This window comes from Sturnira hondurensis, unplaced genomic scaffold (genome assembly GCF_014824575.4).
Source record: "Sturnira hondurensis isolate 20B ecotype Veracruz unplaced genomic scaffold, ASM1482457v3 Scaffold0009719, whole genome shotgun sequence".
NCBI classification, from domain to species: Eukaryota; Metazoa; Chordata; class Mammalia; order Chiroptera; family Phyllostomidae; genus Sturnira; species Sturnira hondurensis.
In genome coordinates, this window is record NW_028082350.1 from 15,043,777 (window position 1) to 15,062,193 (window position 18,417).

At 46.8% G+C, this 18,417-nt stretch overlaps 1 protein-coding gene across 1 annotated transcript in view; it reads left to right on the plus strand.

The window, feature by feature from the left end:
- MIPEP (mitochondrial intermediate peptidase) overlaps positions 1-18,417 on the plus strand; it is a 94,098-nt gene that overhangs the window by 50,143 nt on the left and 25,538 nt on the right. The window contains exons 15-16 of the mRNA XM_037057632.1: positions 3,759-3,833; positions 6,812-6,931. Of these exons, the coding sequence (XP_036913527.1) occupies positions 3,759-3,833; positions 6,812-6,931 (195 nt within the window). The remainder of the gene's footprint in view (positions 1-3,758; positions 3,834-6,811; positions 6,932-18,417) is intronic.

Genomic DNA, 18,417 nt, shown 5'->3' on the forward strand with positions numbered 1-18,417 from the left:
TTAAAATGTTCAGTGTCAAACCCTGTAAAACTCAAAATACTCTGCTTCTTAGAGCCATTGGGGAATTTGTGATAATATGGAAGTATCTCTAGGGGTTCTTTCATTTCATGTCATCTTAGTTTGTTAGAAAACAACACTGAAAGTCAGATAAGTGAAAAGTAGTATTAATTCCTATGGGTTTAGACATGGGAGTTTGTCTCTTTGGGTCTAGACAGCGTTTTCACTGTATTGATTACATGCCAACTGGGTTACTGGTCACCAGCAAAACAGATCAGCCCGGACATGCTGGTGCAGTGGTCCTCCCACTACAGACGTGTGCAGAGGGCCGGCGCTTGGGCAGCTGCGGACTGCGAGCCTGGGCGGCGCTGGGCGGGGCTCTCCGCCGCCGAAGGGGGTGACGGTGTCTCCCCCATTTCTCTCGTTAGATCTGACGTGTTTGAGGGGGTATCAGCGATAGGAGGCCTCCGCTTCGGGAAGGGTTGAAACACTGTCATAACAAGGGTTTGTACCCGAGACTGCCTTAACCTTGAATATTTATGCAGCTTCTGCCGTAATTAATACGTTCTCTAAGTGGCCATAAATAAAACAAGATATTTTATCGCAGTGACTTGGCTCTGTCAGAGTTTGCTGCCAAAAATTTTAACAAAACTTTATTTAGATTAGACTGGTGATATTGTGAAGTGATGGAAAATATCTGACAAATGTATGGAGCTTATATGATGCTAAGGTAAGTTCAGGGGGCAACATTCAGAGAACCTAAGTCATGCCAAGTTTGCTAAAGCATTTGCACTTTTGAAGGTATTTCTAAAATATTCCCAAAATGTTGTGCTTTCTTAATATAATAGCAAAGCTGTTATTTTAATTTTTCGGTCCTGTGCACCGTCAGCAGTGTGGCAGCGTGCATTTACCCAAGAATGCAGTGAACAGCCTCCTCCCCCGGGGGGGGGAGTGTGTGTGGGCTTGGGCCCCCCAGCAGCTTGGGCTCAGAGGACGCCTTCGTGCAGGTTAGCCATGACCGGGGCCGTGGTGGGATCTGCTGCCCGAGCCACAGCACTTTTAAGAAGGAAGGGGGCGCCGTTATTAATCACAGCACAGCCCAACCTGCGCCTGTCAGGCCCGCCCCCGTGGGGGTCACCGTCGTGAAAGTGTTTCCAGAGACGGGCGTGTCAGGCACAAGGACGTGAATTTCTTCCCGTTAGTTCCTGCTTTTCGTGGGTTGGTTGAGTAGCTGTTGCTGCACTGGCGCGTCGTACCACTTCACGGCGCTGTTCTTAACCCTCCTTACGACCTGGAAAACGCGGTGCCGAGAGGCCTGCCTGCCCACGCAGGCGAGTGCGTGCCGGTAGGAGACGCCGGCTGCCTGACCTCCGACACCTGGCCGAGTCTGGCTGGGCTCCAGAAATGCAAATTTAAACAGTCGGGTGCATCAGTGGGTACAGGGTGAATGAGTATCTGATTCTAGAAGTGGGAACTGCTCCTCCACGCCTAGCAGAACCGTGGAGGGGGGCGGGGGGCCTGCGGCCGCTCTGAGACTGAAGTGGGGTCTCGGTGGTTACAGGGAGCGCGGCCTTTGTCGTTCCAAAGGCCGCATTGTCAGAGTCATACAAAGCCAGGCATTAACTCCTCAGAAATGAACGCAAGTGTGTTTGTTTTCATATAAGAACAGAGTAATAGTGGAAAATTTAGATTGGTTTATTAAAATAAATTATGTCAGAGTAGGTCACCAGAGTTCATTATTGGCATCTTATGTTTCAAGGGTAGAGACAACAGCCCCACCGTTTCCTACTCGTGGGGGCAGGAGGGGCCCGCACGCCTCTCTGCATTTTGTAGCCAGGTGAGCCGTGGGCGTGGGACCCCACCGTCGTAGCAGGGGCGGTTCATCAGGGCCTTCCACATGCTTGTCGTCGTCTCGTAAACGCCACCCCTGCTTCTCTGTACCCTGTGTGGTGTTTGGGCCATTTCCCCTTGGAGTGTGACTTTTGACACACACCCCTTTCTCCTCCCTGGTCAGCAAGACCAAGAAGGATCGCCATGGCTCGGGAGGCTGCCGCGTACACGCTGGGATGCTGGGCGAAGATGAGGCAGCCGGGCCTCGCCGGCCAACCCGGCCCGCTTTCATGGCTCTGCTGCCCCACGGGCAGGGCCGCCCCTCAGGCCTCGGGAGTCAGCCAGCGTCCGACCACCAAAGCGGGGCCGCTTCCAACCGCAAGGCCCTGCAGGCTTCTAGGGAGACACAGCGGACTGCAGGCATTTTGATAGAAGACACTCAGGCGCGAGTACAGAGGGTCTGGGGTGCGCACGGCAGTTCGAATGAGACCCGTTGTTTCCTCTCTGGCTGGAGCCGGAGTTACGGCCCCGACGTGTCCATGGAATGAGGCCGTAAGACCCGTGTGCTTAATTTCCATTTCGACCTCACGTTGGATATCCCCGTCCCCTAGCATCCTCATCTCTTAATTGTAGGCTCATTGCATATTAAATACAGGCATCTGATGCTACTGTCAACTGAAGTTGTCACTGCCATTCCTGATCCCTTTGGGGGAGAAACTTGAGTATCATTGGAACTAAATTTGCAGAGAGTCACGTTCACTGTCAAGTGGCGGGACCTCTCAGCAGCAGCATGAGTTTTGAGGGTTCTGCAACCTGGGGTTCCGCAGCCACTTCTCCACGTGAGGCAGGCGTCAGAGCTGTACCCCTTTCCAGGGGAGGAGGTGGCGTTTGTCCTTCTTTTTCCCGTGGTACCTAGAAAGGTGCTTTCTACTAGGAGTTTGTTGAATGAATGGATGAGTAATTGGTTGGTGCTTTTTGCCCATATTGAGATATACCACTTGTGTATCTTATTATTTAATTTCCTTTGGAATATGTGAATATGATTTTGATGCTCATCAGACCCTCATTCACTATTTGTCGATGGCCTAATCAACAAATTAGGCATAAGAGACAGAAACACTCACAAATGAGCTTACCCCAAATGCAGCTTGCCCACGGGGCCACAGTGTAACTGGCACAGTGGGAGCTTTTGGTCGGTGCAAAGGGTGGGGGGCACGATCTTCGTCCTTTACTGCTGGGGCCTGGAGGAGGTACAGTATGAAAAGTGTCTTGTTTTTCCTTCTCAGTGGTAATTTCAAGAAAGTAAGAAGGTCTCCTAGAATATAAGTTCCTTGGAAACTGGGACTTTTTTCATCTGTTTTGCTCATTGATACATCAGCTGTGCCTGTCACATAATTGGCAGTCGGTGAATGTTTGTCGAGTGAACTGTCCTTTGATCAAAACCCACTGGTACCCACAGGCGTCAGCCTGGTGGCGGTCAAACACACTGCCGCATCACGCACACTACTGCCGTGCAGCTTTCCTTGTAGTGACCGAGAATGATGTCTGATTCCCGGCCGCAGGGAGCAGCCCGCCTTTGACAGGGCTTTCCTGCTCGTGTTCCCTTTGGAAGCTAAAAGCCGGACGCACGGTATTAGGGATGAGGCTGAACGTCGGGGATGCGGAGAGCTGGAGAGGGTGCAGCTGCCAAGCCAACACTGGGAAAAAGACGGACAATATCCCAGCTTCTCTTGAGCTCCTGAGAGTGCCGAGGTCCTCATCCTTTGTTATCTTGTCGACAAAAATGTTTCAGGGTTATTTTTAAACCACAATGAAATTCTGTTCTTTTTTCACTTGATGTTGTCCTTAACTTTCCCGTCTCATGAGTAGTGTGGTGCAGTGACTTATTTACTAAGCAGCTCACTGGCGTACGTATTTTTCTGTCTTTGCAGGCCATGCCCCAGAACATGGTGTCCCGCCTGTGTGAGTCTAAAAAGGTGTGCGCCGCAGCTGACATGCAGCTTCAGGTACGCAGATGCCTCTGTTCGGAGGCTTTCCGGGCCTTTTCAAACCACGCATATAACTTTCAGTTCCTGCCAAAGCTACACATTTATTATAATAATTATGCTTTTAAAGCATCTTTCATCTGAGTTCAAAGAACTTGACCAAAATTGACTCATTTAATCCTCACACTGTCTTTACGCAGTAGATGTGAAATTGGGTTATTTTCTGTATGCAGGCTGGAAAATCAAAGCTTGGAAAAGTGACATCATCTTTACTAAATCGTACATTTCAGCGACGAAACTATATATTATTCATTTTGTATCTTTAAAATTTGGAATTGGGTGTTTTTACATGTGAGGTTTCCAGAGTAATGACTGTTAGTTTTCGACGATACCCAAACCCAATTTTCTAGGTTTCTAGAGAGAGACTAGAGGCCTGGAGCACATGGTGTCAGGGCTGCCTGCCACCTGGCCTCCAGTCGTGCGTGGTGCCTGAGCTGGCTGTGGCCGTCTCACTGCCCTCAGACCCTGAGAGTTCCGTAGCCGACACACTCGTCTTTCATCTCAGGCATCTCAGAATCGTCACTTCACAGGGACCCAGTCACCTGTTCAGAGGAGGAGCCCTCCTTAACTGCGCTATAGATTGTGGAACTCAGTCCCTGGAAAGTAGTGAGGGAGGGAGCTCTGGTTTCGTTGTGCCTTAAAATATATTTCCATGGAAAGAGTTCCTACTGCAGACAAAATCGTGCTTTACGTTTGGTGTACATTATTTACCACCTGTTTACATCAATGTAATTAAAAGTGGATTTCTGAATCGTTTGAAAAAGTTAGCATTACTTGGGAAAAGTCTTTTGATTTGCTGATCATTTTAGTAGACGTCTTCATTTGAAAGCCTTTTATTTTGATCAGTTGTTTCAATCATACACTTTTAAACTGAAAAACCAACCTTTCCCTCCTCCTGCTCCAAAAAAGATTAACCCCCTGAGAGAGTGGGGGTGTGAGGGAGAGACTCTCATCACCTGCCCTGGGAGTCCTGCGGCCCAGCCTTCACAACACACCACAGTCCCCTTGTACGGAGACCAGCAAGGGTGGGACGGAAATGAATTGTTCCAGATTTCTAAGGGGTATAAGCAGTGTTTCAGCATTTGGGAGCGTTTTTTTTTTTTTCTTTTTGCAGTGCATTGTTTTACTCTTACAAATAGGCTCTTCTTTTTCTGTGGCTCCAAGGGTCTGGGTCCCAGGCACAGTCGACCCCTGGCTGAGCAAAGAGGCTCATTGCTTTAGGATTGTTTTATCAGCAAGTGAGCATGGAATACATGCATAGATTTTATTTTGCTCTGTTTTCATAATTTAGAAATAGAAGTCTAACATACTTGTGCCTTTTTGTGTGTGAGAAAAGCATAATCAAAAGGAGGAAACTCTTGAATTTTTATTTGTTTATAGATTGTGGGAAAAGAATACCCACTCCAGTTGAGGTTGGAGTTTAAGAGTTTTAATTCATAATAATTTATTCTGTTATAGTACAGACAAGACAAGTATGAGTAATTTTGGCTCCTCTGATTGCTTTATGCATTGTTATTCATTATAGAATATAGAAGTGAAAGAGCTATATTTAGTTATATGTTTGGATTACAAGTTAGAGTAGAGCAATATCTATATTTAGGAAAGGTCTGTATTTTTCTAGGGAAGGTTTAAACTTGACTTTATAATTTAGAGCCATAATTCTATATCTAGATGAGGCCAGAAGCTAGAAGTCATTTAAATTTTTTCTTTTATCCAAACTAATCCTCACTTCTTTCAAGTCAACAGCTGCACATTCTCTGCAGATTCCATTTTTGAGTCAGAAAGATACATATTGAAACCAGAATTGTGTATCAGGATTTTTCCTTTAAAAGAAAGCATTTTCTACTCTCTTATTTCAGGTGAACTCCAAATAGTGCTAATAGCCAACTCAAAAAACACTTTATCTTTCCTCTAGATTTTATGCAAAATTTAGTTTTCAGAGCTATGTACTCATATTTTTTGCACTGTAAGATGCACCTAGGTTTTAGAGGAAAATAGGAAGAAAAATTTTGAAGCAAGAAATGTAAAATATTTAATAATGAATAATAATAGTATTTCAGCAGTGTAAATGTAAACGGAAGTCAACAGCAGCATTGACAACCGTTATTCCTCCCAAACTGGGGACAGGGCAGGGGCGGAGCCTGTGCCTTTCAGTCCGAAACATGTGGTGAGCAGCAGATTTCCCGTTTAAACTTCTGCTAATGGCTTCTTCTCCTGGTACGTGTCCACGGCCGGTGTTCTCTACTCAGAAGTGAGCTGTCCCTCCCTCCCGGTCACCTCTCAGGCCCGAGCCTCCCCTGCGCAGCAGCTGCTGCCTTGAGCCCCTGGTACCCGGTGTGGGGCTGGTGTGGCCCTAGCTGCAGACCCCCCGGCAGCTGCACCAGGATGTTCTGTGACGTCTGTCTCCCCAACGCAGTGCTGTTCTTCCTCCACCCTCCTCCACCTCTCTGCCTTCTTCCGCATCTCCTCGCAAAGCCAGGACTCTGGCCACGTCATCTCTCTCGTGTGAACTGTGCAAGGTTCCAGGAACAAACCAAACAGGGTTTGTTAGGGTCTGGGCTCACAGCGGCAACTTCATTTATTTATTTTTTACATTTCCAGCCGTATTTGTTGCCTGTTGAGAGACAGACAAAATTTCAGTTTTGTAGTCACAAATTTAACTTGCTACTTTATTATATTTAAAGAGCACCTTACAGATAAGATTTAAAATTCTTTAGTATCTTTAATCCTGAAAGATGAGAGCTTTCCTTTTCATCACAGACAGTCTCAAATGTTGAACAGAAAACACCTCTGAAGCCACACACATCTGTCTGTGTCCATGGATGTTTTCAGCCGCAATGTAAAATCACGGCTCCGGACCACCGGGCCCCCTCCGGTGGAGCCCGTCCGGTTGAGCCCGCCCCGCACAGGCCTCCCCCCGTGTCTCTGCCTTCCCCCAGGTCTTCTACGCCACGCTGGACCAGATATACCACGGGCGGCACCCGCTCAGCAGCTCCACCACCGCCCTTCTGCAGGAGGCCCAGGAGCGGCTCTACGGCTTGCCCTACGTCCCCAACACCGTGAGTGCCGTTGCCGCCGAGCGGCTCTGCCGGGGTGTCCGCGGGGGTGGGTGGGCTCCGACAGCCTTACACACGTGTCGAGGCCTCACATGGCTGAGTGCCCAAAACAGCCAGGCTGCGCGTCTGCCTGTGCCTGGCCTCCTCCTGTACACGGCACTTCTCCGTGGTCCTGAGGAGCGGGGGTGACAGAGCGCTGGCGTCAGTCTGTCTCTGTCCCAATACTTTCCAGGATGAGGAAAACGGTGGCTGTGTGCGGTGACGTGATTGTCAGTCCCCAATTCTTCCCATCTCAGAGAGCACGAGTGTTCACCCAGTACCCGATTCGTGTCAGCGATCGCAGTAGATGTGTTGCGTCTTATCTCGGCGCCCTGTCGGGACAGAAGGCAGGAGTTCGGCTACCATTTATTGGATACTAAGTGCCAACCTCTGACTGCTACGTAAAAAAATAATCTAATTTAACTCTCAAATCAGCCCATAAATTAGATAATAGCCCCATGCCTAGGGCTCCGATTGCGGCTCACACACATTCCATGTCTTGCACAAGATCATTTCGTTGGTAAGTGGTGGTGGAGGGCATCCAGCACGGCCTCCAAAGCCCGCTGTCCCGGCACTCCAGTGTCCTGTGAAGTAGCCGGTGTGGTGGGTGGAGTGTGGGCTGGGGTGGTCAGCAAGGTTACAGACTTCTGCACGTGACTCAGGACTCGAGTTTGTGGGCGATAGGAACCCCCCTCGTACTGACTTAAGCAGATATGCGAGTGTATGGAGTCTCATAAGTGAAAGGTGCAGGTAGGTGCCTGGTTTCAGCTAGGCTCGCTCTAGCTAGTTCTCACAAAATGCTGTTAGGGATGTTCTTCTTCCTTTCCTCCTCTCCGCTCTGCTCCCTGTCTTCACTTCAGTCCCAGGCAGGCTGCGCTGACGACCAGGGTTGTTTCTTACATTGCTGGGCGCCGGCACGTGTGGTGCCAAGAGGATAAATGAGCCAGTGACCTCTGCATGTCCTTGATCTTCAGGTCCTGACACTCAGACCTGTGTGGGAACAGTTCCTGTTTACCAGACATGTGACACACAGGGCCGCTTCCCTTCACAGCACTCTCACCAACGTTCTTCACTGCCTGGAGAGCCTGGTCCTCTCCAGACGGGTAATGCTGATCGCACTCCATGCCTCTCGTTGACCTTCCATGAGATTCACTGTTCTGATGGCATGTGCTGTTAAGCTCTGGGTTGTCTGTGTGTGTTAGTGGAAGTTGGTGATGAGAATAAGCTTAACTATTCACTTGTGGAATAAATCATAACGGTCGCCTAGATTTTGATACAATAGCATTTCCTATTTAGAGAACATTGCATGATTCATGTGCTTTTGTGCTCACGTGTTTTTGTGCATATTTTGTAGTTTTCTTTGCTTCTCTGCTTAGCTTGAAACGGGTGTGACTTCTGAAGCAATCATTAATGGACATAAAGGGAGAATTCCACAGTAATAAAATAATAGTAGGGGATTTCAGTACCTACTCACATTAATGGGGGTAGATCAGAGAGAAAATTAATAAGGAAATAATGGTCTTAAGTGTCATATCAGATCACGTTGACTTAATAGACTTTTTTAGAATATTTCATTCAAAAACTTCCAAGTACATTTTTTCACATACATGTGGAATGTTGTCTAGTGTAGATTACATATTGGGACACAAAAGAAGCTCAATAAATCCAAGAATATTGAAATCATATTAACGTGTTTTCCAGCCACAACGGCATGAAACTAGAAATCAATAACAGGAAGAAAACTGGCAAAACAAAAAATACATGGAGGCTAAATAACATGCCACTAAACAACCAATAGACCAAACAGGAACTCAGAAACTCTCTTGAAACAAATTAAAATGAAGACACAACTTTTCAAAACTTATGGAACAAACAAGAATAGTTCTGTGAGGGAAATTCATAGGTGGACCTCAAAAAACAAGGATGATCCCAGATAAGCAGTCTAACCCTGTACCTAAAGGAACTAGAAAGAGTAGGATAAACAAACCCCCAAATAAACGGAAGGAAATAGTGAAGATCAAAGTGGAAATAAATGAAATAGAAATTTAAAAAACAATGGAGGAGATCAATAAAACTAAGAACTTGGTCTTTGACTAGATAAACATAATGACAGAACTTTAGCCAAACTCATTGAGAAAAAAGAGTGACTAAATAAATAAAATTATAAATGAAGGAAAAGTTATAGCTGATAGCACAGAACTACAAAGAATCATCGAAGAATACTACTAACAATTATGTGCCAACAAATGTGACTATCTAGAAGAAATGGATGAATTTCTAGAAGCATATGAAAAACCAAAAAGGAGGAAATAGAAATTCTAAACAGACTGATTACTAGCAATAAAATTGAAGCAATAATTGAAAACTCCCAACAAATTGAAGTCCAGTACCAGATAACTTCACAGGTGAATTCTGCCAAACATTCAAAGAATTAACGCCTATCCTTCTTAAACTTTCAAAATATTGAAGAGGAAGGAACACATCTAAACCCATTCTACAAAGCCTGGATTACCCCGATACCAAAACCAGACAAAGAAATTGAAAAAAAAATGTATAGGCCAATAGCATTGATGAACATAGATACAAAAATTCTCAACTAAATATTAGCAAATCAGATTTAACGATACAATAAAAAGATTGCATACTGTGACCTAGTGGAATTCATTCCAGGGATGCATGGATGGTGCATCTGTAAATCTGTGTGAGACACCATAGTAACAAAATAAAGGTAGAACCTTATGATGATCTCAGTACCTCCAGAAATAGCATTTGACAGAATCCAGCGTTCTTTTATGATTAAAAAAAAAAAATCTCAACAAAGTGGATCTAGATGCACTATATCTCAACAAATTAAGGTTATTTGTGAGAAACCCCCCTCTCATATGCTCAGTGGTGAAAATCTGAAAGCTTAGTCTCTGAGGTCAGGAACAAGAAAAGGACACCCACTCTCACCACTTCTGTTCAACACAGTGTTGGAGATCCTGGCCACAGCAGTCAGACAAGAAAAAGAAAGAAGTGGCATCCGTGTTGGGAAGGAAGAGCTCTTATTGTTTGTAGATGACATGACAGTACGTGAAGAAAACCCTAAAGACTCTACCAAACACCGTTTCAGAACTAGTAAATGATTTCAGTAATGGTGCAGGTTTTAGAATCAATATACAGAAACCTGTTGTAGTCTGATAATGGACAACCAGAAAGAGAATTAAGACAACAACCCTGTTTACAACTTCCTCAAAAAGCATTCAGTGCTTAGAGAAAAAATTTAACCAAAGAAGTGAGAAAGACCTGTAATGTGAAAATTATGAGACAGTGAAGAAATTGAAGACGATACAAATGAATTAAAGGATATACCTTGCTCTTTGATTGGAAGAATTAATATTGTTAAAATATCTTTACTTCCTAATGCAGTATACGTGTTAAATGCAATCCCTGTTAAGATACCAATGACATTCTTCTCAGAATTAGAACAACTAACATTGAAATTTATATGGAACCACAACAGGTGCCAACTGGCTAAAGAAATCTTACGTAAGAACAGAGTGGGAGGCATCACTCATGCTCCCTGACATACAGATCGATGGAATAGAACTGAAAGCCCAGATATAAATCCATATATGATCAATTAATGCACGAGAAGGAGGCAAAGCTATGCAGTAGGGCAAAGACAGTCTCTTCAATATGTGGTATTAGGAAAACTATACAGACACATGCCAGAAAAATGAAGTTGGACCACTTAACACCATGTACAAAAATAAACCCAAAATGGATTAAAGACTTAATGTAAGACCAGAAACCATAATGCTGCTAGAAAAAGACACAGGCAGTAAATTCTTTGACATTGGCATTGCTCTTGGCAGTGTCTGTTTGGATCTGTCTCCTTAAGCAAGGGCAACAAAAGCAAAAATAAACAAATGGAACTACTTCAAACTAAAAGATTTTGCATGAAAACCATCAACAAAATGAAAGGATAACCTACTAAATTTGGCAAGATATTCACAAATAATACATCTGATAAGGGTCTAATATCCAATATATATAAGGAACTCATACAACATAACTCCCAAAACCCCCAAAAATATCCAATTAAAAATGGGCAGCAGATCTGAATAGATATTTCTCTAAAGAGGACACACAGATGGCCACCAGACAAATAAAAAGATGCTCAACATCAGTAGGCACTAGGGAAATGCAAATTAAAACCACAAGTTACTGCCTGATGCCTGTCAGAATGACTCATTAATAAGTCAAAAATAACAAACGTTGGTGAGGTTGTGGAGAAAAAGGAACCCTCACACACTGTTGGTAGGATTGCAAATTAGTGCAGCTACTATGGAAAATAGTATGGAGATTCCTCAGAAAATTAAAAATAGAGTTGTCAGATGCAATTCTACTCTTGGGTGTTTATTCAAAGAAAACAAAATCACTGATTCAGAAAGATGTATGCACCCGTAATGAACGATCATTGCATTGCTAGTATTCAGCCAAGATGTAGAAGCCAGCTAGCTGTCCCATCAGTGCTGGCTGTCCCGTCGGTAGGTGAGCGTGTGAAGGAGCTGCGGTGCATCTGGAGAGTGCAGTGGTATTTGTCAATAAAGAGTGGAATCCAGCCTTGTACAGCAGCACACACGGACCCGAGAGGTACCGTGCTCAGTGAAATGAGACAGCGAAAGGCAAATACACACTGGATGATATCACTTATATGTGGAATCTAAAGAAAACAAAACAAACAAAAAAGGAGAGACCATAGAGAGCAAGTTTGTGGTTGTCAAAGCCGGAGGTCAGGGTATGGAGAAGTATAAACAGACATAGACAGATGCGATGGTTGTGACTTAAACTCCACAAGCAGGAAGCACAAAACCACGCGGACCAAAACGGGGGGAGCTGGGATGTGTCTGCAGCACTTCGCGTTCGAGAAGTTGCCTGCTCCCTGCCTTCCTTTGTCTTAAGTCTTAGAATGATTGATCTATTCTTTTTTTTAGAAGAGAAGTAAAACTTCTTTACTATTGAGGTTTCTTCATCAAAATAATTAAGTACACGAAAATAAGGTAACAGTGGCAACTGAACTCTAAATCAACTATCAGTAAATTATTTTACATTTAAAAGCATGGTCTTATTATTATGTTCACTAGTTTTTCATCCTAGTTTTTTTTTTTTAAGATTGTATTTATTTATTTCCAGACAGAGGAAAGGGAAGGAGAAACAGATGGAGAAAAACATCAGTGTGTGTCTGCCTTTCCGACCCCCCACACTGGGGACCTGGCCGGAAACCCAAGCATGAGATCTGACTGGGAACCGAACTGGTGACCCTTTCATTTGCAGGCTGGCACTCAGTCTGCTGAGCCGCACCTGCCAGGGCTGCTTTTGAGAAAACACAAACATTTACCTTTTTACCTGGATCATCTCCATTTCTGGTGGACACCCATAGCTCTGCACAGATCATTTCAAGAGCTCTTTCCAGGAAGCACAGTTACATTTAGAGAGGAAAGACCTTCGAAGGCCTGAGAGTTTGTTTAGATTTACATAGATATTCTGTTTTTCCTACTCGTATACATTAATTTAATCATACCATTTATATTCTAGAAGAAATTAATTTCAGTAAGGAATACATCGTGTGCGTAACACGCACTTCACTCAGCGCATACCTTGTGCTGTGCACCCTCTGGGAGACGGGGCGGGGCAGGGAGTGGGACGCCCACGTTAGAGATGTCCTGTCGGGTGGGGTGGGCACGTGATTTTGTCACAGCCAGCTGTCTGTGCCATGTTGCATTACTGAGCCAGCTGACCCTGGAGCCCAGTGGAGTGCTCCGAGCTGGGAGCACGTGGCCTGAACGAGAAGTCTGAGAATTCTGGGGCTTGTGGCCTAATGCCGCCAGTGCACGCATGTGCTGGAGCCTGGTTTTTAGTGGCCAGAGGGAGTCTTCCCGGAAGAACTGGGGAGGAGAGGAGGTGCCCATGTGTTCTCACCTGGCCCCTGCCCTCTGCCTTCTTCCTCGTCCTTGGGGGACTTGGCCTCAGGGCACTGGCCAGATGGCCAGAGGTGAGGTGAGAGGGTGGAAGACAGCTGGGCCCGACAAGAGGGGCCAGTGGTGCTAATGGAGGAGGGGCGGGGCTCCCACAGTTTGTAGGGGGCTGTCCGTGGGGGAGGGGGAGGGATTCGGTGAAAAGTGGAATATGGAGGGGCCGCAGCCTCGTGGGGAGAGGCTGCAAAGATGAATGAGTGCGGTTGGAGGTGATGGTAGGCTGTCGGAGCAGAGGTGCCAGGGTTGAGCGTTACTGCTGGGTTGGTGGCCCGCAGCCCAGGACACAGGCCGAGGCTGGAGCTACAGGCCTGGGGAGCTGCTGGCCTAGAGAGGGACCTCCAGCAGAGCACTGAACGGGATGTGGCAGGGGTGTCTGGGATGTGACCGCAGGGCTGCATGAGCAGCGGGGGCACACTCCGAGTCAGCCGGTGCGGTTGCAGAGCCGGTCGCTGGTACCTGCAGAGAACACGCTCGAAAGGTACTCTTTTCTGTCTCTGCAGCTCCAGTCACAGCAGCATCCCGCCCCGTGCCCCTCTGTGGTGAGGCTTCTGCTGGCCGTGGGGAGGCTCGGAACACCGTTTCCACACCATTTATTTTGGGTGTGTGTTCTGAGTTCCCGGATAGCGGACTAATAAATGAACCTGGAGCACCACCTACCTGCCCAGTATTTGAGAGCCGCTCATTTTGAAACTGCTCAGACTTTAGCGCTGACTCCAAAGGAAAGCAGCTGCGGATTCCCCCGCTGGGAGGGGCGTGTGGCCAGCAGCAAAGCCAGTTGTTCTAGGCCGTGCTCGTCCCCATCGGCAGTCCAGGAGACCGGCCCAGGGCGGGCAGCGGTGGGGGCGGCAGCCAGAGCGATGAGAGAGTGCGTGGGGCCATGAGGGTGCTTTTCCCACGTTGACTTCACCGCATGGAGTTCTCTTTTCAATAGTCCGAAGAGAAAAAAACCAAAACACCCGCCATGAGAACATGCGTTGCCGCACACGGTCCGGGCGCTGCGACCGTGACTTGCTGCTCCTGGAGTTTCTTTTCTCTCCTGGTTACTTGCCAGTCAGTTTGACTTCTTTCTCCATAATATGTGTGTAAGTGCCTGTGTGTAAATCCATGTAGGTATCTGGCATTAGTGCACTGAAGCAGATTAGGTGGTGTTATCATACTTTGGAAGTGTGTATTTCAAAGCTTTTCATCGGATATCTGGTCATTGTAGTTCACTCGTTAATGGACAACTGTATCACAGCTTATGACTTTATGTCGCGTTCTACGGATTTCATTTTAAAAGCTTTCATTTTAGCATAATTTATAAAACACTGAGAAATACATGCCTATAAAATAATTTCTCCCACCAAGATGAAAATGGCAATCAGGTTTTCCCTCATTAGTTCCGTTTAAAGCGAGGCGAGCAAGAGAAACCAGGACCACGGGAGTCTTTATGCAGAAACCTGCGGTCCGCCGTGGACCTGGGCGGTTGCACCTCGAACTGGCTCGGGTGGTGGTTTCAGGGGTGGCACACAGGTCTCTTTTTTGTGATACGTGAAAGAGGTACCATCTGCTAAATAATAGAACTAGAGCCCTGGCGTGGTTAAAAGTTCGTCATTCTCTCTGTTCATCATTAAACAGATGATTCAGTTTAAATTATTTGTTAACAGTCCTCATCCCTTCCATTTGGTCAGTTTCTTTTTCCGTCTTCTTCCGGGGGAAGAAGCTGCGTTTCCTCCTGCTCTCAAGCCCCAGTGCTCGCAGGAACAGAGACCTGGCCTGGGAGGCAGAGGTGCTGCCCAGGTTGTGCTAATTGGATGTTGCTAAGCAAATGTTAGATTAAACAAAACAGCAATTTTTTCTTTGTCTTAAATACAACCATATGGTGAATATCTCAGAAACCCTAAGTGGTTAATTGCATGTTAAATTCCTTTCCTCTTTGGCTGCGTAAACAACTGAGAAAATATTTACCTTCTCTGTCATGGTAGATTTATTTATGACTTTGTAACTAAAACACAGAAGTGTTACAAATTGAAACTTTAATCTCAGGATTGACTCATTTTCTAAAAATTTACATGGTTTCGGTGTGTGGGACTCCAGAGGTCGCGGATTTAAACACGGGGTGGTCTAAGGTTGCCTGGGCTGTTTTGTAGTGCGGGTCTCTGTGCCACGTCACCGTTTTTCGTTTCTGTTTCGGTTTTCATGAATAGTGCAGGTTCATGTATTTATTTTTTGCCTGCAAAGTCACATTGGGCTAGATACAATAAGACAAAAATCCAGGATATTAGAAGCTCTTTCTTTACCAAGTAAACTTTGTATTTTAAGTGATAGGCCTGTGCCTCTCAGATTTTAAGCTGTTTCTATTTTAGGAAGCTTTTTCTCTGGCAGTTCTCTAAGGCAGCGGTTTTCAGCCTTGTTCATCTCATGGCGCACATACGCTAATTACTAAAACCAGTGACATGCCAAAAATATATTTTGCTAGTCTGAAAAAAAGTGTAATTTTGATTCGTTCGCACCAGACAGTTGTTGTTGCGTTGGCTGCTGTCATTTTCTACCTGACAGCCCGAGGGAAGAGGGGCCCGTGCCCCCAACTCCGCAGACCCTCAGGGTGCTCCGGGCAGAAGCTGCTGCTCTGGGGTGAGTCACGTTCTTCTCCCAGGTGAGTGTGAGCTGGAAGCAGGACGGGGACCTCACTGTTCTTCATGGAGCGGTGGCTCCCAGTGGGGCTCATGACCACGTCCTCTTACCTCTGTGCCTTTGAGACCCTGGGGTGACACGAGCAACACGGGGAAGCCTGCGGTATATTTCCATTGTACTTGGAGTAGGAGGGGCACATGTGGGGCTAGAAACCGTTAGGGCTAACAGGTTTGCCAAGTGAAAGCCTTGTGCCCCTCCGGGCCTCGGCCCCTTCCCTGCGTGCACCCTGCGCTACTGTTGCCTCTCACACTCAGGCAAAGATGGAGTTTCTTCCGTTAGGTACAGAGAGACATCAGGCCTGCCGTTCCCACTGGCCCTTCCCCCTTATGTTCTTCCTGCGTTTTCTCCCAGGTAGGCAAACTCTGGACGGGACGATCACAGTTGTCCCTAATGGAGTGTCCCCTGCCGCCTTTTCCTCTTTCAGATCCACACATCTATCTGCGACATCATGTCTAAATACAAATTTGGCAGTGACAGCCCCCCCCACCCTCAACAGCTTTACTTACTCTCTAACTAAAGGCCAAAGCCTCCACCACCCCGAGTTCCCGTGTGGTCTGGACACTCTGGCGCCATCCAGGCGAGCGCGTCTCGCCTCCTTGGCCCCGAGCGCTGAGCCCAGGTCTCCCTCTTCCTGGGGCAGCCTTCCTGTTCCCTCACTTCACGGGCTAGAAACGCCCCTCTGCAGAGCTGGTCAGCCCTCTGCCACACGTCTCCCAGCTCTGCGACTGGCTCCTGCTGCCCTCAGTCACCCTGGGCCGTGGTTTCCGTCTTCATCTCCCCAGTGGGCGTGACACGCATGCGGAGCAAGACCCAGTTCTGATTTGGGTATGGGTTCTTCAGGGCCCCACAATTACTTATGTGGGGTAGGTGCCTAAGAAATATTTACAGCTTTTAAACCCTTTTTGTGGAGGCATAACTTACAGAAACTGCACAAATTCTCTAATCCGCAGCCCCAGGAAGGTATGTGCGGTTCAGACTTCGTTCATTCATTGCGTGAGCAATCTTCAAGGGCTTTGATTGCCGTGGGCCTAACACGTGGTTGACTCTTCGCGTGGAGTGGACAGCGTGCCTGACCCTCCCCCGCGTGCGGAGCCCTGGCCTGCTCTCATGCCCTGGAGTGCTTTCCCAGGCCCCGCGTGGCCCTCATGTTCCCTCCTCTTGCTCTGAAACGCTGCCCCAGCTCTCGCTCCAGGTTCTGACCCCACTCTCCCACGTTACGGCAGGACGGCTGGCCACCCACGTGTGCGCGTGCCCTCGTGCCCTGGGCTCCTCTTCGGCTCCCGGGTGGGATTGCTCAGGCCGCGCTGTGGGCCACCATGGCCCAGTGCGTGTCGCACAGTCAGAGTCCAGGTCACGGTCTTGTGGTAACCTGAGTTTTTGGTTTGATTCTAGTTGTTGCCAGTGTGACAGGCCACAAACACTGCAGCTCATTTTAGCTTGCATTCTTATGTTACTAGTAAAATCAACATTTTTTCCACTGTGGTATTTTACCGACTATTTGGAGAATGGACATGAATTGCTTGTATTTGTCATTTTCCCATGTCTGTTATGTTATATTTTTGTTATTGATTTTTGTAGGCATGTTGGCCTTTTATGATTTTTTAACATTCAGACAGTTTTATTTTTATTAGTTTGCTTGATAGTTGTAGCGATTATATTTTAGTTAAGACTGTTAGCCTTTCAATTTCCTGTCGTGCTTAAAAGGAACTTCCTAAGAGTGTCTAAATGTTTGCCCGTATTATCTTGTAGTAGTCTCATGGTTTTATTGTTAACTTTTAATCTTTGATTATTTACTTTCATGGCGGTATAAGGTGTGAGATTTAGAACCAGCTTCAGCTTTTCTAGTCGGCATTTGAACAACCCATTTTTCTCCACTAACTCCAAAAAGGCTGTCTTTGCGAGTGGGTGAGTTTGCACGTACAACAGGATCTGCTTCCGAGCGCTCCATCGCAGCAGGTGTCGCCTGGCCTGGCCGGTCATTCGCCGATGGCTGGTTCTGCAATACAGATGCGTGCTTTTGCTCCACCATTCATTTCTCTCCCTCCTCCTATCACACTCTCTCTATTTAGAATGTTCTTAGAAGCCTCTCACATGTCTTATTAAGTGTGTTCCTCGTGATGATGAGGAGGAGGAGGATGGCTGTTGTGAATGGGATGTATATGTCCCTCCCCCTTTTGCTAGCTGATTGTCCTTGGCACACAGAAAGTACTTTAGTTGTTGATTTTGTGGCTGGCATTCTTAATGTTCGTTTACTATATTTGATATTTAGTCACCAGATATAAGGGGTTTTCCAGGCGTATCTGTCTGTTTACGTATACACATATAATGTATCTCACAACCTGCATATTACATTTTTCTGCCCCTTTCCTATATTGACATGTTTCCGTGTGTTCAGCTGGGTCAGTGGCCTAAAACTTCCAGCGTCCTTGTTTCGTTGGTAGCTGTGCTGGAACGTTTCTGGCCGACCTGTGGTCTGAAAGAGGGCTAGCGCGAGTGTCTGGGAGGAGAGAACACTCCAGGGCTCTAGGTCCGGTGGCCTCAGCGTTTCGTCTAAGGTGGCAACACCTGCCCCAGAGGGTCGCTGGGGGTTAAATGGATGCACGCACATCAGCAGCTCCTCCCGCAGTAAACAGAAAGCAGATGGCAGGTGGGGGTGTTACCATTGTCGGCAGGATACAGATCCTCCAGAGGGGGCATTTAAGTGGCAGGAACTGCGTGTGGGAACCGTAATTCATCAGCTGCATCTGAGACCGGGAA